Source organism: Phlebotomus papatasi, chromosome 1, assembly GCF_024763615.1.
Source record: "Phlebotomus papatasi isolate M1 chromosome 1, Ppap_2.1, whole genome shotgun sequence".
NCBI lineage: Eukaryota > Metazoa > Arthropoda > Insecta > Diptera > Psychodidae > Phlebotomus > Phlebotomus papatasi.
In genome coordinates, this window is record NC_077222.1 from 72,950,928 (window position 1) to 72,975,160 (window position 24,233).

Below are 24,233 nucleotides of genomic sequence, written 5' to 3' on the forward strand. Positions count from 1 at the left end.
TAGGCAAGTATGACAACGGCTAATAAGAAACAACGTGAACGTCTGTTGGAACTAATACGTCGTTTGGCTGAAGACGATAAAAATGGTTTGATGGCAAATAAAGTGTTGAAATTATTCTGGACACTGGCTCATAGTGCCGAAGTGCCACCGGAAGTGTTGGATCAGGCATTGGCGTCTCATGTGAAAATACTGGATTACAGTTGTTCACAGGAGAGGGATGCACAGAAGCAGATGTGGCTGACAAAGTGTGTAGAAGAGTTAAAATCATCGGAAAATTGGGCATTGCCGGCATTACGATTGATCCGTGAGATTTGCTGCCTCTATGAGGCCACAGCCAATCATCAGCCTCGTCAGCAGCAGTGCCTGAATAGGCAGCATGTGATTGAGAGACTTCAGAATGAGCATACATTGGTGATTTTGGTGACACATAGTTTGACAACGTATATGGATCGTGTGAGGACATTGGTGAAGGAAAATGCTGATTTGGAACCAAATACACTTATACTCGATGGACGGTATCCGCATCCTCAGCAATTGCAGGAGAGATTGGATTTTCTCAAATTTCTCCTGAAAGATGGACAATTGTGGCTGTGTGCTGATCAAGCTGAACAAATATGGAATTGTTTGGCTGTCAATGCGGCATTTCCGAGTGATCGTGAAGAGTGTTTTCGGTGGTTTGGTAAATTGATGGGTGATGAACCAGATCTCGATCCGGGTATTAATAAAGATTTCTTCGAGAAGAACCTCCTGCAGCTCGATCCGCAATTACTCACGGAAAGTGGTATAAAGTGTTTTGAGCGTTTTTTCAAGGCGGTCAATTCCAAAGAATTGAAATTACAAGCAAAATTTCGTGGATATGTGTTGGATGATGAAGATCTCATTGGTAAAGACTATCTGTGGCGTGTGATAACGACAGGTGGTGAGGAGATTGCTTGTAAAGCAATTGAATTGCTAAAGGAGGTGTCTACGGCTCTGGGACCACGGTTGCAGGCCAATGTTGGTATTTTCCATGAAAATTTCATTGATGAGTGCTGTGATCGTTTGCGATCTCATTATGACAATGTATTGCAAGTGAATAAGATCATTGAGGATGTGGTGAAACAGAATGAAGACTGCAATGATATTAAAGCAATGAGAATTGCTGAGGCTGATAAAATGTGTAGGGTATTGCGTGTACTGCAGGAGTACATTAAAGAGTGCGATAGGACATTCAATGGTGATCGATACTATTTGCCACTGAGTCGAGCATGTCGTGGTAAATACTTGAATCTGTACATTAGATTCCAAAATCCTGGTCGTCAAATTGATGATATGGAAATAATAACGCATAGTAATGAAACAGTTGCGGCATTTAAGAGGAATCTACTGAAACGGATTAAAGGGACAACATTGACGAGCATTAAAGTTGATCTCTACTACAGTAGTGGAGAATTGATTGAAGTAGCTGATGATCGGAGTCCATTGTCGCATTTTATGTTGGTGGAAAAGACAATGTTGACGGCTAAATTGACACCAATGGGTGTTGGTATGGCTAGTTCACCGGATAGTTCGAGTGATAGTAGCACAGGATCACCACCACGTCCATGTCCTGATATGACACGCCTAGAATCAGAGGCATCTCTACCGGGTGTCATAATATCTCAAAAGCCACAATATGTGGAATTCTTTCTGAAACTCTATCAACTTGGCAGTGATATGGAACACAGTACCCTACGCGAATGTAGTCTACTACTTCATCTACTGCCACTTGATCGATTTACCATGCAACAACTTGAAACTATGTGCGCAATACGTATTGATGCTGTAGTTATTAGTAGCAGTGGTGATCAACAACGGATCAATAGTGATTTGTCAATGCTGGAGGAACAACCAACACTCGAATCAATGTTTCTCCATGCAACACCTGCCCAAGTGCTTTACAATCTCGAAGTTCTCCATGCTATGCTTATTCCGGCCCTTGAACCACTCAGTGATGGTAATTTACTGCGTCTACAGTCAATATGGTTGTATTCGGGTGTAGCACATTTTATATTGGAACTCCTGACAAAGAATAATTTTCTCCCAAATGCCGATATGAATACGAAACGGGCGGCATTTCAGTGTGTTTTGCGACTGGCGAAGCTCTTTCTCTATATTGTTGGCTGTGTTCTTAGTAGAGTTGGTGATGAACCTGTGACGGCGGCACATGTTGATGGGGCAAGGAGTCAAGTGGAAATACTAAAACAACTTCTAACAACAATTTCGGGTAATAGTGAACAGACACTCAAGACGATAGCATCAAAATTGGCACAGAGTTTGGCCGAAGAGATGCTATCGGCTGGACATCAGGGTGAAATATGTCGACGACTATTTGGTTCGGCACTTCAGTGGTCACTGCCAGATATGGCAACAATTAAGGCAATTGTACAACTAGCATGGGCAGCATCATGTGGATGTCTCAATAAACTCAATGTATCATCGTCATTTACACCAGAAAGTACAATGCCTGAATCAATGGACTTTACTGTATGCAAGGAGGCCCTAGATGTTCTAACAATATCATTAGTCCTCAATCCAAATGCCACAGAAGCTCTCAATCATGATATGGCATGGCCAAAATTTATCACAAGTCTCGTACTGATGAATCCATCGAGGCATGTGAGAAAAGTGGCATCGGACAAACTCTTTCTTATATGCACATACTGTGCTGCTGATCGACGACCATTCACGTACATGGTGATCCTCCTTGTTGGTTCAATACATTCAGTTGTACCACAATATGCTGCCACATGTGCTGAATTCTTTCAACTTCTCTGTCGTATTCTCAACTATGGTTGTCTCTACAATTGGCCACTACCAGTAAGTGATGTCCTGTTCTCCCAAGAGATCACCTGGCTACGTACAATACGGAGTACAGTAAAACAAACAGGAGAGACACAAGTGCATGAAGATCTCCTCGAGGGACATTTGAATTTGGCCAAAGAACTCATGTTTTACCTCTCACCCGAATCAAAAGGACGCCTAAATTCACTAATTCAAGAATTAGTAGATGACTTTCTCTTCCCAGCATCGCGACAGTATCTGGCTATGAGGCGCAATGAGACAATTCCCGAATACAATGGTCCACCGCCAGTTTGTCGTAGTTCACACACAATTGCAGCTGCCTGTGACCTTCTTGTGGCACTATGTCAAAATTCTGTGCCGAATATGAAATTACTTGTAAATACCCTTATGGATATGTTTTGTTCGGACACTGAGCCATTGCGTGAGTGGGAATACTTACCGCCAGTTGGTCCGAGGTCCAATAAGGGTTTCTGTGGCCTCAAGAATGCTGGAGCAACGTGCTACATGAATTCTGTTCTGCAGCAACTTTACATGGTGCCATCAATTCGATTGGGTATTCTGTCGGCTGCTGGAGCATGTACGGATCCCAATGAGGATTTCAGTGGGGAAACCGATACGGCCGATTTGGTGTCAGAGGATGAGAATAACCGACGAAACTATCATGTTGGTATTCTGAAACATGTCCAGGCCATTTTTGCCCACCTGGGGCACAGTGCTCTACAATTCTATGTTCCACGTGGTCTATGGAGCCATTTCAAGTGAGTTGATTGTCACTATGTTACTTTTATTATTTCTACTTTGAAATAGGAAATAATTTTGGCCTCGGACCCCGAATAAACTCAAGCTAATACTCGAGAATATATCCTGTAAAATTTGGCGGTAAAGGATTAGAGAGGAAATGAATGCCAAGAATCTTTAATTGATGATCCTAAGCCCTCATACGGGCTAAAGACCAAAGACTTAGCTATATGGCTTAACTGTTCTAATTTCGGCTGAGTTTTTAAAATTTTCAAATTAATATTTCGATTTCTGAGAAATGTCACGCAGTTTGTTCATCTGTCCGTCCGGCTAGAGAGAGAGAGAGAGTAAGAGGCTAGAGAGCCTGGCTAGAGACCAAGCGGTAAAACATAGCGACTTGGGACCTTCGGGAACTCCCCCATAGGTCGACCCAAGGATGGTTAACATGATCTACATTTTCCTATCATCGCACCCCGTCCTCACCAGAACCATTTTTTTTAGATATTATACAGACAGACATTTCATCCTTATACGAAATTACTGTTGAATAGTTTCTAATAACGGGTTTTCAAGGTCAAAGGTTAAAAAGTCACTAGAGAGCGTATTTCTCGTCCAAATGGTATTTTGTTTGGGCTTTTTGGAAAGGTCTTGGAATAAACCGAGAACCGATAAACAGTAAATGATGTGAAAGAAATGGTCTGTACTGCTGTAGTTTGAAACGTCCAAATTCTGTCAAAAATTGTTCTCAATGTTAAGAAGCCTGTAAGATGTCTCTGTTTCTCAGAATCAGTTAGCCCTTGTAGTCGATATTTTCCACCTGATAGCGAAATAGAGCCCGGCTGGTGGATTCCCTTCCCCGTTCGCGGGAAATTCATATTTCCCGCCTCTCGCTCCAAGCAAGGCCTTTTACCGGTGGTATAGTTCTGTTGCCCGCCATGTGGGGGATTGTCTGACAGGCGACACTGTCAGTCAGTCGGTAACATGGCCTGGAAGAGTTCGGATGGGGGCACAGAGCTGGGTCGCTGCCGGGCAATTGGCCGCGATAAGCCTTGGTCTCCTTAAGGAATCTTTCAGGGCTAAAGCCCGACTACACCCTGAGAAGACCATTAGCGTTCTGAAGAGAATAAAAAAGTCCTGTAAGAGTCATCGTTAATGATGGATACACCAAATTATATACAATATTAAATTTAGGATTGATTCCACGGGGTGTGGGTCTAACAATCCCATTTATAATAATGGATGTTCCGAATTGCCCTTGCGGAAAGACCTAAAATTCCTCTATGGACCTATTATTACAATATTAGGCCCATATCTGTTCACAATTCTTTTCTTAGTATCCCGGAACCACCTTAAGTATTTGCTAACAGAGCTTTTGTCTTGTACCCAATAGGGTAAAATGAGGTAATTTGGAGCCATTTACAATTTGGGACATTTGAGATTTTCTTATTGTTTCAGATGAGTAAAGAGAAAACAAAGACCGCGAAATAGATGGACAACGACTAAGAAGAAAAGGAACAGTTCTTCCCTTTGAATCTCTGAAACAGTGAGAAAATCTCAAATGTCCCAAATTGTAAATAGTTCCAAATTACCTCATTTTACCCTACTAGGTATAAATTATGCAATAGATTATAATGAACAGAACGGTGTGGATAGAAAAAAAAACTAGGACATCTAAATGTAAAAAAGAAAAATGAAGGCAGAATGAGAATCCGAAAAAAATATTGTTCAGAGAAGAGACACAATGCAGGATAAGGCGCCTCTTCGTCAGGCGCCGCAATCCGCCACCAGTTGGTTAATGCATCAATCAAGACACAGATAGATTCATGTGAATAGAAAATGAGCAAAACTCGAAAAATTTGAAAGTCGTAACAAAATAATTCAATTGACGTAACAAGAACTTTGAAAATATATATATTTTTCTTATTTTTGAAAATCTGAAATTGCAGTGATATTATGGTTTACTTTTAGAGGTCCAATCAGCCTCGTTATTTAATTACCTAAAATAGAGGACAAACAGTATGAAATAGCAAGTTGAGGTTTTCGGGGGATCCCGCATAAGACCGTCTTCAGACTAGAGGTTAATCCTAGTTTCCGAATATCTCAAAATCCTAAATAGTCTATATCTAAGTCAAAATTGTCCCTAAAATTGTCGACTGATAAGAATCTAGAGAAGTTAAGCCTCATGGCTAGGCCTTAGGTCTGAAGCCCGTAAAAGTTGACCATAAGTTGAGAATCCGAATACAATGAAGTTCAGATGATAACAATATAGAACAACTAATCACAGAATAACATATTTTGTATTTTTTCAATTCTACTGGGAATTTGCAAAATGTTCCTAAATCGTATAACCCATAAACGGGTTCGTAAGAGTGTTTTTTCACAAATATTGTAAATAAAATGATTTTATAACGAACAATTTTGATTTCTTTTAGAAAACTTTGTAAAAAAAAGTATTTGTCTGACAAAATTTATTACAATGTTTTTCAAAACCCGACCGGAATTCATAAACATTTACTAAATATTTTCTCGGTAGACGTGTTAACAATCACAAAAATTATTTTAAAATTCGAGAACCTTAAACATCAAGATTATAAAGAATATTGTTGAATTGAGACGCTCAGAGCAAAAGAGGCCCACCGTAAATGTATTTTTTTATTAAAATAGCCCATCAATGTTCTGAGCAACACAATTATGTTTTGTAATTTGAAGTTTTGCAGATGATTGATAAAGACTATTAAAAAAAAATACATTTCGCTCCTTGGAAATTACAAGGGGCCAACTCACTTTTTGGCGATTTTGAGGTTTTAATGCACTCAGACAGAGAATTTAATAAAATTTCAGATGATATGAGTTAATAAATTTCGTTATTAGAAAAGTTTTTCCAAATTTTACTCTTCATGATTACTTGCGCGGTTTTGTTTGCAGTCAAGGGGCACAAAATAGATTTATCGTTCAAATTTTTGTGAAACAAGGGACTAACTCAAGCAAGTTGATCCCGTGTCATTCTAATTTCATGAAAATTTGCGCATCATTTAGAATGACAAAGAGCTAACTCATAAAAAAACATATTTTGAAAGGTAAAAATATGTATGTTTCGATGTTTATAATAATGCTCATACAAATGGAAAAGAATTAAATTATTTTTATTAACATACATAATTGAGATAATTATTTATACAAAGTTGAATCTTTTATGCTGTCTCCTGAAAAATGGCTCAGATTGAGTTGGCCCCTTGTAATTTCCAAGGAGCGATTTAATAAGTAAATTCAAAGACAACCAGTACGGGGAAGTGGCCTGCCTTTGAATGTGAAAAATAGAATATTCAAAGGCTGCCACATTCAAAGGCAGGCCACTTTGCCCTACCTCTTTTCAGGCTTAGGGAAATAGTCAGATTTGACATGGATTTTTCCATTTTTATAGATTGCAAGGTGAACCAGTAAATTTGCGAGAACAACAAGATGCTGTTGAATTTTTCATGTCACTCTTTGAGAGTCTCGATGAAGGTCTAAAGGCACTTGGGCATCCGCAACTGATGGGTGCCACCCTAGGGGGATGCTTTAGTGATCAGAAAATATGCCAAGAATGTCCTCATCGTTATTCAAAGGAGGAACCTTTCAGTGTCTTCAGTGTTGATATAAGAAATCACAGTTCTCTCACTGATTCACTCGAACAGTATGTGAAGGGAGAATTGCTCGAGGGTGCCGATGCTTATCATTGTGATAAATGTGATAAAAAGGTATTGTACTACTTTTTTTTTACTACAAGAATAAATTATACTTCAGTTTACATTTTTGAATAAAATTTTCTGTTATTTCCTTCCAGGTGGTTACAGTTAAAAGGCTTTGTGTTAGAAAACTGCCTCCAGTGTTGGCTATTCAACTAAAGAGATTTGAGTACGATTACGAACGTGTTTGTGCGATTAAATTCAATGATTATTTTGAATTTTCGCGAATACTCGATATGGAGCCTTATACAGGTGAGCGTAAATTCTATTGGTTCATCAATTTCAATATTTTAATTCTTTTTTTTTCTACATAAAATCAGTGTCTGGATTAGCAAAAATTGATGGAGAAGTGATTGAGGTGGATGATCCGACTGAAGATCAACCAGCAACGACAAAGTATCAATTGACGGGAATTGTTGTGCACAGTGGACAAGCAAGTGGGGGTCACTATTTCAGCTATATCTTGCATCGTGATCCAATAACGGGCAAGGAAAAGTGGTATAAATTTGATGATGGTGAAGTGAGTGAGTGCAAGATGCATGAAGATGAAGAAATGAAGACTCAGTGCTTTGGTGGTGATTACATGGGTGAAGTGTATGATAATAATCTCAAGAGGATGCAGTATCGACGACAGAAGAGATGGTGGAATGCATATATGCTCTTCTATACACGATGTGATCAGACACCAATTCAGCAAAAGCCCAGCATTGAGCAGCTTTCACTGGCAGACAGTCGAAACTGTGTCCTACCAATGCCGGAACCCATTGAGAAAAGTGTCAGGTGAGTTTATGTTATATTTTATTACTATTTTTTGGGGTTGAACAAAATTTTACATTTTCGTTCGATTAGGAAAAAAATTAATTTTGCTAAGTTTAATACTTTAACATGTTTGCAAAAAAAATAGTACATTTGGACAGCGTATTATTATTTTTTGCTTAATAAAAAAGAGCCTAAATCCGTAAATATTTAGAAGAACTTTGAACCGAATATGGCTAAGGGGTTTCTTGTGCTACCTGAAATCCTGAGAATTTTCTAATTGATACATTTTTATAGGAAATCTAACACGATACAACTATCAAAAACTATCTTGCTCTATTGCGAAAGAAAATATGTTTTTTTTTATTCATTTCCAAAAAGGTTTTTCTTGGGAAGAAAATTCTCTTTGGTTATAGGAGGCAGAAAAGGCGAACTGGAGACAAGTTGGCCGTATAGGCCATATAGGGTGAATGGTGGAAAGCGAGACACTTAAGAAAAAAATCAATTTCAAATGCATTTTTAAACTGAATAAATAATTATTTTTTACCATTTTTTTGTATCATGGGATTCTTTGACAAATATTTTAACAGAATCTTAACAGTTGTTATTAAATATTGCAACCGAATAATCGGAAAATTCACGGAAATTAAAAAATAACACATTTTGAAAAGATGGACAAAATTTTGGAAAGTTGGACAAAAACTTTTGGAAAGTTGGACATAGTCATATTAATGACAAAATATCATACAAAATATGTAGAAAATCAAATGTTGAGGGTTTTCTCTGTATACTTGCACATTTGATGGTTATGCTAATCCGTCCTTTATGTCCAGTTAAACAGTTGAGGAACGCTAATTACCAAGAACTTCCTGGACGTCCAACCAAAAAGAGGTTCTGTAAATTTCGCAGACGCCTCGTGCTGTCCAGCAGTTATAGCTTTAAAGCGGATGCAATTTTTAGCACATTTCAATTTTCCATTCGCCCAAATCCTTTTCCACTTGCTTTGGGAGTTCTGTAGAGGTTCCTATTTGTCTTTCTCCAGGAGTTTTTGCGAAATTGACTACCCACTCTATCAGAAAAAGTGGTCTTCGGAATCTGGAAATCCTTGCAGCCTTTTTCAGGAGATTTTCTCCTATTCAGCTGCTAACTGCTGTTGCAACTATTTCTCCGGGTACTTAAGAATCTATTTCGTTCCTGTTAACATGATTTCACTGCATAAAACCACCAAATTCATTCACAAAATCAACTTGTCCAAGATTTCATAAAACTTGTTTAGAATACAACACGAAATTAAATCACTTTTCTATCCTTTTTAAATGTAATATTTCACAAATATTTTTTATTCACCTTTTAAATGGATTTATGTCCTTCGATTTTCACTGCGGACTTAACAATATTTCACAAATTATGCCGAAAAATCAAACAAAACGCTTTGATATTTTCCTAGCAACTTCCATAAGAAACAGAGAAAATGACAACTACCGTGTCAAGGTTATGAATATCACGCACGCAATACATTTTTTAAATTCTTCTTGCAAGTCACCCTTTGATTGTTTTATAACGATTTTTGCATTTTTAACTTCTGAAATAATCATTAAATTAAGTTTAATAATCTTTTTATCGAAAAGATAAATATTTAATTGATTTATTATCAAGTTTTTAAGAAGGTGTCTCACATCCCACATTGCTTTGTCTAACTTTCTAAACTGTCTCGCTTTAGGCAAATGACCCTACATGTCAAATTTTTGTCACAGTTTACTTTGCGCTCTCTAAACAAAGTGTAAAATTTGGTTTTCAAATATTTTATATTTTTTTAAGATTTAACCTTTCTTCTATACTGATCCTTGAACTGGATCGGTCGTGGTTTACTGATCCGTCCTGAAACTTTCCTTTTTAATTTTTAACAATTTTTTATGAGCTAAGCAACTCATAGACAACTCATATGAGCTAAGCAGAGCTTTGTTTAACTTTCCAATTTATTAAATTAATCACAGAATCGAATAAAGTTGTGTAATCTAATAATGTTTACATGACCAACGTTTGCAATGAAAGACTATAAGTGTATTTATTTGACAATATAGGCCAGATTGGATCCTGGTCAAAATCCCAAAAGCCAAATTCCTTAAAAGGTCTAAATCCCGAATGGGTCGAAATCCCGATAGGCGGCTTTTTGGGATTTTGGTTTTCTGGATTTTGATTTTTGGGATTTTTGCTTTTTGGGATTTTGGCTCTCGGTATTGTGGCCCATTTAAGATTCTGGCTTTTGGCTTTTTGCATTTTCTGAATTTTGACCCATTCGGGATTTTGGCTTTCGGGATTTTAGCTGTTAGGATTTTGGATTTTCGGGATTTTAGTTTTTGAGATTTTGGCTTTACTGGATTTTAACTTTTGGGATTTTGGCTTTCAGGATAGTGGCCCATTTAGTTTTTTTGCTTTTCGAGATTATGGCATTCGGAATTTTGGCTTTCGGGATTTTAGCTTTTGGAATTTTGAGGTTTTGGGATTTTGGCTTTCGGGTTTTTGGCTTTTCGGGATTTTGGCGCTCAGAATTTTAGTTTTCGGGATTTAGGCGTTCGGGATTTTGACCGGCACCGGGCCAGATAAACTATACAATTCTTTTTCTTCTTTTGTTTTGAAGTAATGGTGAAAAAGGATAGAGTATGTAGGGTAAAGGCTCATAATTTTGGCCAGTCTGCTTATAAACATCGATGTTCCAAGTTTGAAGTGCGATATTTTCAATACTAATTGACTTTTTTTGTTACTCTTTTTTTTCAGAAGGGTTATTTAGAAACTTGGCAAGCTATTTATCGTCTTATTTTTACTAAAATTAGTTTTAATACGTTTAAAAATGAATTGATATGTAGAGGTGAATTTGACTCTTATTTTGGACAATTTCGTTATTAATTTGGACAACTTGGCTGTAAATTTGGACAGCTAATCCGCCTCAATAGGATGCTCATTGTTCTTCATTTCATGAACCAATTTTACCAAGTCCTTTTTCTGTTCATGTAAGAGAACCGTAGAATGTCACAAGAAGCCTGGAAACTTTCCGTATCATTCAGTAAAGTGAGTTGACTTCGATACTCCAAGTACGTGCGGATTCGCTCATTCCCTGACCTTTCCGGGAGCCTTTCAAGGTTTTTCTCGCTACATCTTTTTCGTAGAGATGATGCTCCTTTGTATCTCCAGGTATTTGTCCAACCTAGTCATCACAAAAGCTAAAACTTAACGAAATTTCGTGAGAAAAACCCCTGTACAAAATAAGGAGTGTCACCTCCATGGTAAACCTCTTAGAAAATTGTCCATTTTTCACATCAAAAACGTTATTCACAAGGCAAATCTCACTTCAGGTCAAATATACAAATCACCTTTAACATGAATCAACACAATTTTCAATGAATATTCAATAATATCACTAAAAAAAAGCGAAGAAACATTGTTAGTGCATCACCACAGCTAAATAATACTGAAGTAATCACGAAGTTCTGTCATATTTCTCATAAGCAATTGCTCACACTGAATTTTCAACAAAGCAATTTCAACTCAAATCATATTAAAATATTTAACGTATTTAGTGTTAAAATCTTCCAAAAAGAACAAATATTTAGATAGAATTAATCAATCATCAAATATTGGAATAAAAATCCATCATTTTAATCAATTTATTTTTAGTGTCCAATTTTATCCTCAAAGTGTCCAAAATAAGAAACTGGACAAAATTATGAGCCTTTCCCCTACGCATTTCATACAAATATTTGATGAGAATTATTTGCATGCATGTCATGCACATTATCTACACTGTCTTTGGATTTGAGAAGATACAGTTTATGCTTGTAACTTCGCACCCCTACATTTTGTAGGTTTTCTTTAATCATAGTATTTACGAATGGTTTAGAAATCATTAGGGCACTTAAGAATGATCTAACGATTATTTTAAAGTGCTGAAACTGATGAAAAGCTTACGAAAAGCAATGATGCAAAGCCATCCGCATCTACGGTACGTGAATGTCTCGAATGAAGCAAATGTACTACAGAAGACTAATGCATTTTTATTATTTAAGGGCAATTTGGGTAACTGTACCAAAATTTAGCCAGCTTGCAATTTCGTCCACTTTTTGTTCCTCAAATTTCCATGAATTTTTAGTTTTTTTCTGACAACAATGCAGAAAAGGAACAAAAAATAAGAATTAGCACAGCTGCATAAGTTATTGTGTGCTGAAGCCAACTTTCAGCACTGTCCGATTTTTAGTGCCGGATTTTGGAAATTACCCTACGATAAGTTTTATTTAAAATATTTTTTTTTATTTAGTATATAATTATTTTACTCAAGAATAAGGTAAAGTACCCTTACTCGACCGGGTTCCTCTATTCGACCGGTGGGTCAATTTTTGAATATTTGATGGTGAATTTCATCAATTTCTATGAATTTGTCACTGATTCGTATTATTTAAAGAATAATTGACCTATTAATGTTAGATCATACACAAAATATTATAGCAAATATAATTAAATTGAATAAATAAATCTACCGGTCGAATAGAGGAACCGGTCGAATAAAGGGTACTTTACCTTACATGGATTAAAAAAAGGCATAAATACAGAATCAAAATGATAAATGCTGATCGAGACAGTAAAAAGTGGAATATTTGAAGTTTTCAGAGATATTTTTCTAGTTAAAAGATCTTTGTAATCCACTGCCCAATAGAAGATTTCTCTTAAAGTTTAAGTAAATTAATGGACTTTGGCAAAATAATTGTTAAATTCGCTTCCTTCTAACTAAAAGAAATTTTTATTGCTCTCTCTAATTTTTTTGATTTTATGTTATTTATTTACAGATCACAAAATATTAGATTCCTGCACTCCCGAAGTTTCTTCTCACCTGAGTTCTTCAATTTCATCCTCAAGCTTGTGAATTGTAGTGTGCCATCGCCGAGATCAGAAAAAATCGTGAGTTTAATTGTTTTAATTGCTGGATATCACTATTTCAAGATAAATATTAAAAGAATTTTCTTCTCCAGACGCAACATGCGGAAGAACTCTTGCTGCTTGGTGTTCAATTAGCATCTCAATTTCTATTTCATTCTGGTTTTCGCACGAAAAAGACACTACGCGGTGCTGCTATTGATTGGTATGAAGAATTAAAAATACCCGTGTCCATATGGTAGGCTTTTCTCATCTTTCGTTACTTTTTTTTAATTTTGAAATACTTATTTTTTTTTTTACTTTGCGATTGGGAATTGACTGCAAATTGGATTTTGATCTATAATTTTTGTTTTTGACTTTATTTTAGAAGCAAGAAAAAAATGCAATGATTTTTTTCTCTTTGGTTAATTGGAATAATTTTTTTTCTATTTTCGTGTGGTTAACGTTTGATTCATTTGCTAATTCATAATCGCATTTAATCATCTCATTTGCATATAATTTTTTTTTCTTTGGTGGTGGCATGAGAATTTAGGGAGGATTAAAGGTGGTACTTGAATGATGTTTCAGGTATGATTCCCTGTGTCAACATGTACGTCATTCAGCTGTTGTGAGAAGTTGGTTTGCCCAGAATGCACTTCTGAATCCACCAACACGTCTGGCTGAGTACATTTTGATTGCACCATCACCTGAAGTGAGGGCAGTTTTTGTCAAATTGGTCGTTTTCTTCTGCCATTTTGCCATCAATGATGATCCTATTGCGAATTTTGAGGGATCGAATTTGTGTGAGCAAGTGTTGATAAGTGTATTGTCCCTGTTGAAGGGCGAAGTGGCTGAACATGGAAAACATTTACCTCACTACTTCAGCCTCTTCTGTATGTATGCCGGATTGGGACTTCAAGAGAAGCACCAATTGCTGAAGGTGAGTCTAATTTATTACTTTCTTTTTTTTATTCAATTTTCAATTTATTATATAGCCTTAAAACCCTTTAAAGCCTTGGATAAAAAAAAAAACTGGAGTTCTTCAGACATGGGCTAGGAAGGGTCAAAATATTCCTAAATAAACACTGATCCTATCCTAATTATCAGAATTATATCTATTTGATGGATGAGAGATTTTAATAAATACTAAATCTTCTTTACTGTGTTATCACACTTGCACATTAAAATTTTAATATGATTCACATTAATTGTCGCTGGTGAGAGTCCAAATGTGTAATTTGTGTGTTTGAATAATTTTATATTCAAAATTTGATCTATTTGTTGATAAAAAGGTAGACTTGGCCCGCAAAATTTGATATAAATTGATTTATAGCAATAATGCGAAAAATTAATGCGATTTTCTCATTAATTTTTTAATGTGAAAATATTTATGCTTTAGGTAAATTTAAACTTCTTTTTGCAGGCCAAGTACACTTCTTTATCAATAAATAGAAAAACCCCAAATATTAAGTGACTCAAAGACACAAATAACATATTTGGACGCTCACAAGCGACAATTAATGTGAATCACATTAAAATTTTAATGTGCAAGTGTGATAACGCCGTAAGTCTGTCAGAAATGCCATCGCAGTTTGCACGAATGTCAGACTTCTGAATGTTCTGCTATTCACAAGGAAGGGCTTGCCTTTAGCTCATCGATACTTTGCTACTTTAGTCCTAACCTTGTCCAACAAAATGCCTCTTTTGGAGAAGTCAAACGATTTTGCTTCCGAGAATTGTTTAGGTCATTGTTTTCCCAAAATTAAGTTTTTTTTTTTTTAAAAAGTTTTAAAAAAAAGTTTTTTTAAAAAAAACGATTTTTTTTTAGCCAAATCTTGTTCGGAGCGTGATTTCTGCGACGCTGTCGAGTCTTGTTCGAATTTCCATTACTTCTTACTAAAATTTTTGTTTGTCCACGACTCCAACACTCCTTCCAGGACAATTTCCAGAAACACATTGCCATTCATTTTGACGGTATAGCCTAAAAACCTTAGTGGAAAGCGATAATTTGTCTTCAAGGAAGTCCAGACCTTCAAATAAGGTGGTCCTTGACTTCCGGTGGTCATTCGAACGTCTAAATTATCGTATGATTTTTCCTTCAGATAGACTCAATCATTTTGTTTGCACATCAATTGCTCAATTGAAAATTTTTCTTATCAAAAATAATGACATTCTGGAACTGACAATGAACGTGCAAGCGAATTTACTCCTTCGTCGATCGAGCATAACTTTTTTCTGAGGATCGATGAAATCTCGTCCTTTTCAGGACTTTTAAGGCTTCATATAGAGGTCCTTTAACAAAATTTATTTCATGGTTATTTGCGTACTATGCGTCTCAGAGATCGTTTGTCTGCAGATGTGACGCAGATTTTGTTCAATTTGCTTCTTCACGTTAACAACGATAACTAGCATTGAAGCAATTTTTTTAGACCTTCCTGATTCGTTTTATTTTTTCAAACTGCGTATCTTTGGAGATACCTTTTGTCGATCCTCCGCCACTTCAGGTTCGATCCCACTTCGGGTTCGATCCAAAGGCGTTCCAAGGCAGGATTCTGGATTTGATTCAGCTACCTTGTCCTAGGTCTGCCTCGGAGTCGACGCCTTCTCACAATGGCTTGCATAGATTTTCTGGGGATTCATTCGATTTTTACAATTTTATTCTTTACGTTCTGTAAGGCTTTTGTGAATATTTCATTGAGCCTGATGAAGAGGAAATGTATATTCTAAGAAGAGAATAGTATTGTGCAAATATATATCCAAAAACGTTAAGAAAAAAACACATGACGTATTTTAGAATAATCCCAAAAAAATAATTTTGGAAGGAAAGGAAAATGTTGGGAAGAAAATGTAAGTCAGTTTGATGATGTGGAGATCGATTTATGAGGGGTTCCTCTGAAAATCTTAAGGTGATACCTCTAATCGTTTTAAACGCATTTATTAAGAAAAGCGATCCCCGGGACGTGGGGGAAGGGAGGTGGTAAATACTGTTCTCTCTGCGGAGTTCAAACAATTTATAGAAGGCAAGCAATATCTATTCTTAAATCTAAAGATACTTAGGAAGTGACCTGCTTATGCATTCGATTGGTGTGGGCTCCAGACTGTCCCGAGTCCCGAGCTCTTCGCGCTATGTCCTATCACTTGTATGACTCAATACGAACTCACGTCCGTACTCACTAATATCGTACTGTGGGGGCAATGCGAATTAACAAATTATTTAATTGGGGAATGGATCAGCTTGGGAACAAATAAACACCAAGAAGAGAGGGAGTTCTCCCTTTCTCTACTTGTATGCCTATTCGTTACTATAATAGTCCTACAAGTACAAGATATACAGTAGACTCTCTCAAATTCGGGCATTTGGGACCAAAATGTCAAACGAATTAGAGAGAAATTCGGGCGGCAAACTGTTTGAAATGCAACGATTTTTTGTTCATCCGCATACTTATATTGAGTTTACTTGCTAATTGCTATTATAAATTTCATGAAAACTCCTAATAATGCAAAACCGCGTCAAAACTAAGACAAATCATTGCAAAATTGAGCATAATTTACTTCATTTAATAATCATGATCGAACTTGAAAAATGTCAACAAGCTTTTTTGAAATTCAACTGCTGCCCGAATTATAAAGTAGTCCGATCTTAAAAGAGCCGAATTAGCGAGAGTCTACTGTACTCGCTTGATAGTCGTCTTCACCATCACCACCCTCAGAGGTTCTGGTCCTGGGAAGGAGACTATTGAGCCCGATCACAAGTAGATTTTGATGCTCCAATAGTGTCTTGGATGAAAGGTAAATGGAACTCTATTTGCACAAAAAGTCGTTAAAGTTCGAAGAATTCAAATTCAATTTCGAATTTTCATACTAAATTTTCGAACAAGTTGGGGAAATTTTATCAAATATCATACTAAAAAGCTCGCAAAAGAGTTACTCAGTGATTATGGAGTGATTAAATACTGGGACAAGAACAGTAAACGTCGTTGTTCAGTTTTTTTCCTCACAACAATGTGAAGACCGTCATATTTTGACACTTGAGCACTTCGAAATTCGAACAGGATGTGACTTCCGCCACCTTGCGAAAGTATTAAGAAGTAAGAAAGTCTCTTTTTTGGATCTTCAAATAGATTTTCGAATTTTTCAAGATCTACTTCTGTACGGAAAGATTGTCTCGAAAGAGCAGGAATTTTGCCAAAGCAGAGCCTTTGTTGCTTATGGAGGGTTTTATTGCTTCTACAGTACGATCGACTAAAGTAATACAGTCATCTCCACCATTACCAGAGACGTTGGCCTAGAAGGGAGACATTCTTTCCGTACAGAAGTAGATCTTGAAAAATTCGAAAATCTATTTGAAGATCCAAAAAAGAGACTTTCTTACTTCTTAATACTTTCGCAAGGTGGCGGAAATAACATCCTGTTCGAATTTCGAAGTGCTCAAGTGTCAAAATGTGACGGTCTTCACATTTTTGTGAGGAAAAAAACTGAACAACAACGATTACTGTTCTTGTCCCATTATGCAATCACCCCATAATCACTGAGTAACTCTTTTGCCAGCTTTTTAGTGTTATATTTGATAAATTTTCCCCAACTTGTTCGAAAATTTAGTATGAAAATTCGAAATTGAATTTGAATTCTTCGAACTTCAACGACTTTTTGTGCAAATAGAGTTCCATTTACCTTTCATCCAAGACACTATTGGAGAATCAAAATCTACTTGTGATCGGGCTCTGCGTCTCGAATATTTAGGGTTGCCTTAATAGAGCAGTTATTTCTATAAGGCGGGAAATTTAAGCTCTACACGATCTTTTTTACTCTCTCTTAATTGTTAAGTATTTATCAATGTGATAGCTGAATCCGTTGTTTTTTTTACCTCCATAAATAGCTGAATGTACCGGCTATATTCATGCAAGTGGCCCTCGATGATGGTCCAGGTCCACCAATAAAATACCAATATCCAGAATGGAGCAAACTGCACCAGGTGGTGTCACATTTGGTGCGATGCAGTGATGTATCTAGTCGATGTACGAGTTCAAAGAGTGAAAGTGGTGTTCGTCCACTACCAAATCCCTACCTTGAACCCAATATACTATCGGAGAATCTAGCTCCATTGTCTCCAGAGGCTTGTGAGTATTTGTTCGGTAGGACGACGTATGTGAAGAAAGTGATTGAAGACACCAATGTTGGGGATGAGGGACTGAAATTGCTGCAATACTGCAGCTGGGAGAATCCACATTTCTCTCGAACTGTTCTCACAGAATTAATGTGGCAGTGTGGTTTTGCCTATTGGCATGATATGCGTCATCATACTGATTTACTCCTGAATATCCTTCTGATGGAGGATTCATGGCAGCATCATCGAATACACAATGCTCTTCTGGGTGTTTCGGAGGAGCGTGAGGGTCTCCTTGATACGATAATGCGATCGAAGATTCACTACCAAAAGAGAGCCTATCAGATTATAAAGTGTCTTGTACAACTCTTCCGACGAAGTCCCGTGGCGCACAGTATGTTAAGTAACAATGCTAAATTGACAAGACAGTGGACGGATGCTGTGGAATGGTTGCAGGATGAACTAGAAAGGACACGCAGTGTTGGTGGCCAGTACAATTATAGCTCGTGGTCACCGCCAGCACAGAGCAATGACAGCACCAATGGGTACATGCTAGAACGATCACAGTCTGCGAAGAATGTTCTTCAGGCGGCTGTTGAACTCTTCCCAGAGGAGGTGAGTGAGGTGTGTATTTGTTTTTTGGTTTCATTTTTTTATTTCTTAAATAATTTATTTGTTGAAATTGTTTATTTTTAAAATTGTTAAGAACTATCCTCTTTAAAATTCTTTTTTGTTTTCAATAACTTTATATCAGTTTGCAACACATAAGAATATCTCTATTCTATTGCACAAATTTAATTTAATTGAACTATATTTTCAAAATTTAGGAATGATTTAATTTTTTTTACAATTTTCAAGTGACATAGGGTAAGTGTGCCAAATTTCGGCATAGAATGCACCGAAATCCTAAGTTTGAAATGCAATATTTTTAATTCAAATTGATATTTTTTGTTACTTCCTTTTCGGGAGGATTGTGTGGAGCCTTGAAAACTAGTTTATCATTTTGTTTTCTTTAAATCACTTGCTAAACTATTAATAAATTAATAATAATATGGACATTGCTTTGGGTAGTATTCCGGCCACTTTGTGTGAAATACCGACCACCTTTTGTGACGCAACGGATAGAAAATTTCAAAACGTCAAACGGAACGAGTTTAATATTTAGTTTAATACTTTTATATGACCCACAAGCCCTGAGATCTTCCGTGTAATTTGTCCTGAACACCTCAAGAGTAGCATCTCAAATTTACGCGCAGATTCCCGTAGCAATTTGCCCTTCCTGAACTCTTCCAAGGCCTTTTCCACATCATCTTTTTCATAGAAGCGATGGTTTTTTTTCTCTGGACATTGTAGAATTCAGAAATTGAAAAAGAAAACATAAAATGAATAAGAAATTTAGGAAAGCAAAAGATGTTGCCGGAATAGACAAAACTACCTCACGGGAGAGACGTTCACAAAGTATACACTTTTTTACGCGAAATACAGGATCCAGCTGGGAAATTTTACCCGAAATTTAAAGATTGATTCACTATTAACATAAACAGAAACAATCTTTAAAGAAAACTAATCAATTTTCATGAAAACGACCGAAGGAAAACCTTCTGCACTTTACCACAAATCACAAGACTGCTAGAAACACAATCGATCTCTCACATTTTTTGTAATGCCCTGGACACACTTACGACTAAAGTCTACAGACGACTAAGCTAGTTTATAGCCAAGTCAGTTCCTGACACACTACAAATGAGGCTTAGCACCACAAAATATAACTTTCCTGGGTTTTTATGTAGATATTTCTATTGAAATGCACTAATACTCCTCTGAAAATGAAACTATTTGTAATATCATGTCTCAGTACACGTTCAATAATTGTTGCTAATTACAATTAGTTGTGAGGTGGAAGCTAACTCGCGACTTAAGCCAATTTTAGATATTCTAGTGAATAATTCTTGTTGTTATACGTGAATTGTGAAGTAAATTTAAAAGTAGTTTTATTTTCAAAGAACTAATAGTGTATTTAACTAGAAATATCTGCATAAGAACCCAGGAAAGTTATATTTTGTGGTGCTAAGCCTCATTTGTAGTGTGTCAGGAACTGACTTGGCTATAAACTAGCTTAGTCGTCTCTGGACTTTAGTCGTAAGTGTGTCCAAGACATAAGACTCTTTCCATACTGAGTATTTTTACAACACAATTTAAATTCAAATTATACCTAAAATTTAACGATCTTTGTGTTAATACATCCTAAAATGAATAAATATTTAAAAGCAAAATGAATTCATTGACTATTCGAAGATTGTTTACATAATTTTAATTAATTTATTTGCATGGCCGAAATTACACTCAAAGTGGCCGAAATTAGAAGCTGGCCGAAATTTGGCACACTTACCCTATTTGGTATAATTTTTTTAGAGGAGCGATCTATTACAAATTGGTATATGAGAGACTTTGCCTGATTTTATATTTCTCAGGAACCGGATGAACCAATAATTCAGGTGGATACAGATGTTGGGCAAATTGATGAGACAGGAAGTGCAACAACTGTTGTGGCCGGACCTGAATTTGTTGATCCACTGAGGAAGGACGATGAGGTGACTGCCGCACCAGGAACTGTTTTGACAACAGTGACTGCCACCACTGGGCATTCGACTGCAGTTACTACGACACCAGCTGTGGTGGTCAAGAATGACAGTGTTAAGGCAGAATCTAATGAAGGTGAAATGACCTTCATGATGATTCTAAATAAGACCATGACTCAGATGCGTGTGTCGTCGAATCAGGTGAGTGAGATTATTTTTGGTCAAGAAGAATAACGAACTTGTTTTATCTGGATTGTAAGAGCTGTGTGATTCTTTCATTAGAAATTGAGTTATCAGCAGTCACACAAAATATTCTTCCTGTAAGTTCTTTTTTCTTTGGGAATCAATAGATGATCAAAGAACAAAATTGGGGGGACAATCTTCATAGAAGAGGCTTTAGTGAAACAGTGGAAAAAGCAGTATTTCTATGACTGTAAATGTCCTGGGTTCGAAACTGGTTAGCTCCAGTTTAGTTCTTTTCCGGTGTTCTATAAGGCATGAATTTATCTAGTGTAGGGGGAAGTGGGGCACCTTTGAAAGTGGGGAACTTTTGAAATTGGGATTTTCACCTGTTTTTAAATAAAATTGAGCCTCACCGTGATATAATTTAGCTGCACAAACATAATGAGAAGCCAAATTACATTTTGATATTACTCAGTTCCACTTAAACATAGGAGAAAAATCCCAATTTCAAAGGTGCCCCACTTCCCCCTATGATTGAAAATAATGTCAAGACACTAATAAAAAAAAGGGTGGAAAGCGTCACATGCTTTGCGAAATGCTCGAACTCGTGATTTAGATGTAATACCACCATCCCACTGCTCTTTCAGTGAAGTTTGAGCAGTAAAATAAACTGTCTTCTAAACCTAAACATTTGGGGCTGGTACGAGTTTTGGCATGAAGATTTTATCACCGATTAGATCATCATTACACTTAAAATAAAAAAGAGTTTTATGCAAATTTTACAACTTTTTGAGGGTATTTTTTTCATAAGTGTAGGGTAAATGTTCTAATTCAAAACCATTTTCAGACGCTTTAACTTTGACAGAAAATTCAACACATTAAATTCGTATTTTTTCTGAAGACGATTACATAAATTTGCTCCTTGACCCTTCTAGAATGTAACTGTTTAGTGAAATTTCTTAAGATATAATTTGAAAACTTCTTGAATACAAGAAAAATACGCGAGTGTAAAATGCTTCTATTGGAAACAAATTAATCCAAATGGAGACAAGGTAAATTTTCTAATTGGAGACAAACAGTGTAAGTGAAACCGCGACGAAAGGCTTCCAAAACCTTGTTGAGTTGCTCTTGAGTGCAGGATTTGTTCTTATTCCTGGTCTTTTCTCCTTTCCCATCTAAAACAATAAGAAAATCTCTCCAAAAAAAAATCATATTTCCGGGTTTTCCTATTGAAGCATTTGCAGACACTTCAGAAAAACCCTCTTTGTTCACGAAATAGGTAATTATTTCATTTGAAAACTTCACGTACCGTTAACATTAAAGAAGGGCACCTAATTTAACTAAAATTAGCCTGAAATATGACATAGGTAAGGGCTCATAATTTTGGACAGTCTGCTTATAAGCATCGACGTTCAAAGTTTGAAGTGCGATATTTCCAATACTAATTGACTTTTTTTGTTACTCTCTTTTTAGAAGGGTTTTTTAGAAACTTGTCAAGCTATTTATCGTCTTATTTTTACTAAAATTAGTTTTGATACGCTTAAAAATGAATTGATATGTAGAGGTGAATTAGGCTCTTATTTTGGACAACTTGTTTATTAATTTGGCCAACTTGGCTGTAAATTTGGACAGCTAATCCGCCTCAACAGGATGCCTATTGGTCTTCACTTCATGAACCAATCTTACCAAGTCCTGTTCTTGTTCATGTAAGAGAACCGTAGAATGTCACAAGAAGCCCGGAAACTTTCCATATCATTCATTAAAGTGAGTTGACTTCGGTACTCCAAGTACGTCCGGATTCGCTCATTCCCTGGCCTTTCCGGGAACTTTTCAAGGCATTTCTCGCTACATGTCTTTTGTAGAGATGATGCTCCTTTGTTTCTCCAGGCATTTGTTCAACCTAGTCATCACAAAAGCTAAAACTTCACAAAATTTCATGAGAAAAACACCTGTCCAAAATAAGAACCATCACCTCACTGGTAAATGTCTTAAAAAATTTCCCATTTTTCACACGAAAAATCTAATTCACAAGGCAAATCTCACTTCAGGTCAAATGCACAAGTCACCACTAACGTGAATGAACAAAATTTTCAATGAATATTCAATAATACCACTCAAAAAAAACGAAGAATCATTGTTAGTACTTCACCACAGCTAAATAAGACAGAAGTAAATAAGAAGTTCTGTCATATTTCTCATAAGCAATTGCTCATACTGAATTTTCAACAAAGCAATTTCAACTCAAATCATATTCAAAATTTAACGTATTTAGTGTTAAAATCTTCCAAAAAGAACAAATATTTAGATAGAATTAATCAATCATCAAATATTGGAATAAAAATCCATCATTTTAATCAATTTATTTTTAGTGTCCAATTTTATCCTCAAAGTGTCCAAAATAAGAAACTGGACAAAATTATGAGCCTTTCCCCTAAATGTTAAACAAAACGAATAAATAACAATCACCTTATTGTGTTTTTTATTGGAAAAAAAGGTTGATCGATGAATAATTCGATGGTAAAAAGGTACACTTTTAATTTTTCTGAGAAATTAACAAATTAAAATTTGTAAATATGAATGGATTTTCGCTTTATTTGGAGCAAAATTAACTAAATAATGAAACTGTGGTATAGAAAATATATAAATATAATAATTTAGTATTGTATTTAACATGAAAACAATGACGTTTCCATTTGGAGTAGCGAAAAATTTCCATTTGGAGCAGGTTTTGAATAGCTTAATTTACTCTAATATTTCATTTTTTAATATATTTATATAAAAATGAAACATGGCGAAAAGTAATTATATTTTGGAATGATTTTACCACCTGTCGCCATCTCTTTTCAAAAGACGACGCTAACTTCACTTCGTAGATTCTCAGTTATCAAATATGGATTGTTTATGCAATAGTCCAGTAGTTTGATTTATCAAATAAAAGCGAAGAAAAATAATTTAAAATGAGTAATAATAGGGTGATCATGAGGAAAGAGAAATACTGAATGTAATTTTTGCATTATATTTCCCAAAATAATTGAGTTTGAACCTTTCCAAGTGTGTGGCGAGAAGTGGTTACAGAACTGGCGAAAAGTGGTAAAAAGTGGCGACGAAGTGGTTATTTTTGCATTGTTAATAAAAATAAGTTTTTTAAGTAGTCCAGGGTTAAATTGGAGGACAATTGTTTTCACGAATCTGCAGCCAATACATTTAAGTAACCTTGTGTCAAATTTGAGTTATCTTGTAATAAGGGTTCAATTCAAAAGTTATAATAAAATTAATTCCTGTTTTTCCTAAACATGGCGATAAGTGGTTACTCCACGCTATCTAGATTGCAGTATTACAGTAAATGTGACTATGAAAGAATCACACAGCTTAAAACAAAAATGGAGAATTTCAAAATGAGTAATTTTTGCTTTTGTTGATTTT

At 36.0% G+C, this 24,233-nt stretch overlaps 1 protein-coding gene across 5 annotated transcripts in view; it reads left to right on the top strand.

Moving 5' to 3' along the window:
• LOC129800587 (probable ubiquitin carboxyl-terminal hydrolase FAF) overlaps positions 1–24,233 on the top strand; it is a 44,156-nt gene that overhangs the window by 16,756 nt on the left and 3,167 nt on the right. For 2 of the 5 annotated variants that reach the window (XM_055845086.1, XM_055845094.1), the window contains exons 5-13: positions 4–3,581; positions 6,983–7,298; positions 7,385–7,538; positions 7,607–8,066; positions 12,878–12,989; positions 13,061–13,203; positions 13,533–13,884; positions 17,821–18,672; positions 20,520–20,828. In XM_055845086.1, coding sequence (XP_055701061.1) covers positions 4–3,581; positions 6,983–7,298; positions 7,385–7,538; positions 7,607–8,066; positions 12,878–12,989; positions 13,061–13,203; positions 13,533–13,884; positions 17,821–18,672; positions 20,520–20,828 — 6,276 coding nt within the window. The remainder of the gene's footprint in view (positions 1–3; positions 3,582–6,982; positions 7,299–7,384; positions 7,539–7,606; positions 8,067–12,877; positions 12,990–13,060; positions 13,204–13,532; positions 13,885–17,820; positions 18,673–20,519; positions 20,829–24,233) is intronic. The other 3 variants (XM_055845101.1, XM_055845112.1, XM_055845121.1) reach the window with 3 other exon arrangements.